The 3,279-nt window shown below is 36.5% G+C and overlaps 1 protein-coding gene across 1 annotated transcript in view; it reads left to right on the top strand.

Annotated features, from left to right (window-relative positions):
- EPSTI1 (epithelial stromal interaction 1) overlaps positions 1–2,939 on the top strand; it is a 103,462-nt gene extending 100,523 nt beyond the window's left edge. Inside the window, exons 10-11 of the mRNA XM_006017315.3 lie at positions 250–291; positions 2,369–2,939. Coding sequence (XP_006017377.1) covers positions 250–270 — 21 coding nt within the window. The 3' untranslated portion in view covers positions 271–291; positions 2,369–2,939. The remainder of the gene's footprint in view (positions 1–249; positions 292–2,368) is intronic.
- Positions 2,940–3,279: the final 340 nt, after the last annotated feature.

Genomic DNA, 3,279 nt, shown 5'->3' with positions numbered 1-3,279 from the left:
TGCCACCACCACCCAACACCCTGTGCTGCCTCTGCTCCACATCCCGCTGCCGCCAATCCCCATCCTCCTCCCCACCCCCTGCTCTGTATCCAGCCGAAAACCCCTGCCTCAGGTACCTGGGATTTTTATATTACAGGCACGCAGCGTTCCCCACCCATGCCGTTTAACACAGCTTTTACATAAATACTTTGCTGCATGTGTGTTCATGTTGAACTAATCCAGATATCCATATCTTCTTTTTTTTTTTAGGAGTCCAGATATTTCGAGTAAAAAATTAATTGTTTGAAAAAGGTAAGAATAACAAATTACTTTAGTAATCTTTAAAAACAGTCTCACGGTGAAGTCAGTGTTAATGAAACTGATTAAGAGAATGCTAAATTATTGGAGCTTGGACTTTTTAATGAAAAATATCACAACAAGAGGTGATTATGGGTTAAGCATGTAACATTTATTCCATCTTGGCATACCCAGTTACATAATACAACTGTGGTTATATAATACATTTACAAATTCTGAAACCAGTTATCATCATCTGGTATCATTCCCTTCAGTGGATTTGCACAGGCATACCTGAAGGCCAAATCTGATTCTTACGACCCCATGGAAGTGTATCGAGTAACATTACTGTAATCGACTCTGGAATATATATCTCAAATTAAAGCCTTGAAAATAATAGTTCAGATTAATGCATCGCATTTACTCGAGGCAGTCTTATCCCTGTGACTATACTATTGGTTCAAACCCCAAAATAGGGGAGCCCTCTTTTGGGAAACCTGGTTCCTGGTGGTCACACTATCCTGGACTTTGCCCAGGATTTATTTTTGAAAACCTGTGTTAACTGACTACCTTGAAGGGGGGGAAAAAAGGAAGAATGGGAAAGTTTAAACAATGTTGGTTTATATTTTTCCATCTACTTAAATCATTACAAATATGGAGAGAGACCACTGGCATCAGTAGAGTTCATTGGTCTAAAACAAGTGTAATTGCCTGGGGAATCAGGCTACTGTTTTTAAAGTGACCATTTCATAAACCTGACTTCTGCATTTCACTTTATCATCCATTTCTTCCTGGTATTTTTTCCCCAGCCTGTATGTGTTACTGCAGTTGAGTCTGTAAACTCTTACACTTTACAGTCGTTTTTTAGTCTCTACTATACTTCTCTCTCTGTAAAACATTTTGTGATGCTGTTTGAAGGCTGTAACATGAAAATTATGTTGTATTTTTTAAGGACGGGTATTTCTCTAGATTTACTCTCACTTGATTTACAACCCACACTTAAATTGTGAAAAACTCTAGGACCTAAGGATTTCTAAAATTGGAATTTTGAGGTACCTGATATCCAGCATTGATGCCAGTTAATATTGACTTTGGGAATGGGATCAGAAATTCTCTTCAAGTGTTGGAATGTGTAGAGAGGGAGTAAAGAAACCCCATTTTGTATTAAATTCTGCAGAATTTTTTTTAAATAGCCCCTTCCTTCTCTCCTGAGAAATATCATGCAGACTCTCACTTGTCATGTTACTTCCTTCCTATTATCCTTAATTAAAATATGTCCAATTAAAATTGAGTCTAAAATGTCCGCTTTTTACTTGTAAACTGAGTACATGTGGGGTAGATCAAAAGACAATCAATAGATGGTGCAGTGATGACACTTCTATATAATTCCAATCCTGCAAACATAATCTCAAACTTGAAAATCAGGCTGGGGTCTCTTTCATTCATGTATTATCCCAACTACCCTTCTCATTCTATCAATATAAACCAGAATAAAAGTGGGCCCTGTTGCCATATTGGCACTAGAGTGCTAATTTAGTAAAAATAAATCTTTATTCCAGGTGGTGACCTTTATGCCAGGATAGATGAGAATGACTGGACACAGTCAGCAGCGCTGTGGGGGACTGGGGATAGAGAGCAGCAATTTCATACAGTTACTTTTCAGAATACAATATTTTGAGGTTTTCTAGATGGTGTGCATCTCATAGTTGGAACTCACAGCTTTTACCCACACAGTGAACAGCATTTGTACTGTATTTATATACATACTGTATCATAGTTATGTGCTGGTATACTTTTTGGAAGTCTCATTTTATTATTGCTATGAGAGCACATCTTAGACTGGTATGCTAATATATCATTCAAAGAGCTATTAATATGTCTGCAGGTAATTAGAACATTTTGTGAAACAAATTTACAAGAAGATAGAAAATGAAATCCTTTCATTAATGTTTTACATAATTAAAACCTAAAACCTGTCAGTGTAAAAGAAGGGCTTTTTTTTTTTTTTTTGAGACTTAATTCTGCAACTTTAGGACTGATTTTTGTTTTACTACTTACATTACTTTTTAAATTCTGTTTCCTTTTGTTATAGGGGTTGCAGAAATGTGTGCTGCTTCTGTCTGACCTTGGCTAATTGGCTTTGCTGGAATGTTTTCTTTTATAATTCTGATTTCACCCTGACTTCAGCTTCACACCCACTTCAGTGAGCAATCTGCAGTGACCAATTTCTCATTGTCATATTCATGCATATTTGAAGCAGTTGATTTTGAAAGCCATATTTAATTTTTAATGATGGCAAAATGTATCATTATTTTTTTCATAATTTGTTTTGTCTTTTGTGGGATGTAATTATACTGGTCGGGGGGATCTTACAAAGGAAGAAATGTTAGCAGATTCTGTGGCTCTGAGAGCTGCAGGAATAATCCATCGCTGTATTCCACTATATAGTTAACCAAGAATCTGACATCTTGCATCTTGGGAGGTTTCTGTAAATTTTTACTTGGTGTTTAGCAGCTGAGATTCAGGGATCAGATGTAGTACACACAGTACACACACACTACTTTGTGTGCATATATTGTAAATATCACTTTTACTTTTCAAGGATTTTTAAACAGGTAAAAAGTATAAATAAAATTTTGACTAATTTTAGTGTAATGTAATTTATGGGGAATCTGCTACGCTATGATATATTGACTTTGGATATTTTACCCCTCAGTGGGCGTGTCTACATGAAATGCTACATCACCATAGTGACAAGCTATAGCCTTGGTGGGCACTAACTGTGATGTCGCCACTACTGCTCAGTAGCAATAAGCGGGTAATGCACAGTCATTTAGTACTTGCTAAAGCAGTACCAACTGCACAGTGGGGCACATGTGTAGATACACCCCCTTTGTTGTAACTTGCTTATAAAATATTGTAAGCTTGTCTTTGCTTTCTCCCTCAATTCTAATGTCATTAACTTCATACTATCACTATTTCAGTAAAAAGCTACATGTTTTC

This window comes from Alligator sinensis, unplaced genomic scaffold, assembly GCF_000455745.1.
Source record: "Alligator sinensis unplaced genomic scaffold, ASM45574v1 scaffold59_1, whole genome shotgun sequence".
Classification (NCBI taxonomy): domain Eukaryota; kingdom Metazoa; phylum Chordata; order Crocodylia; family Alligatoridae; genus Alligator; species Alligator sinensis.
Note: the sequence above shows the minus strand (reverse complement) of the source record. Positions and strands in the feature narration are given on the sequence as shown.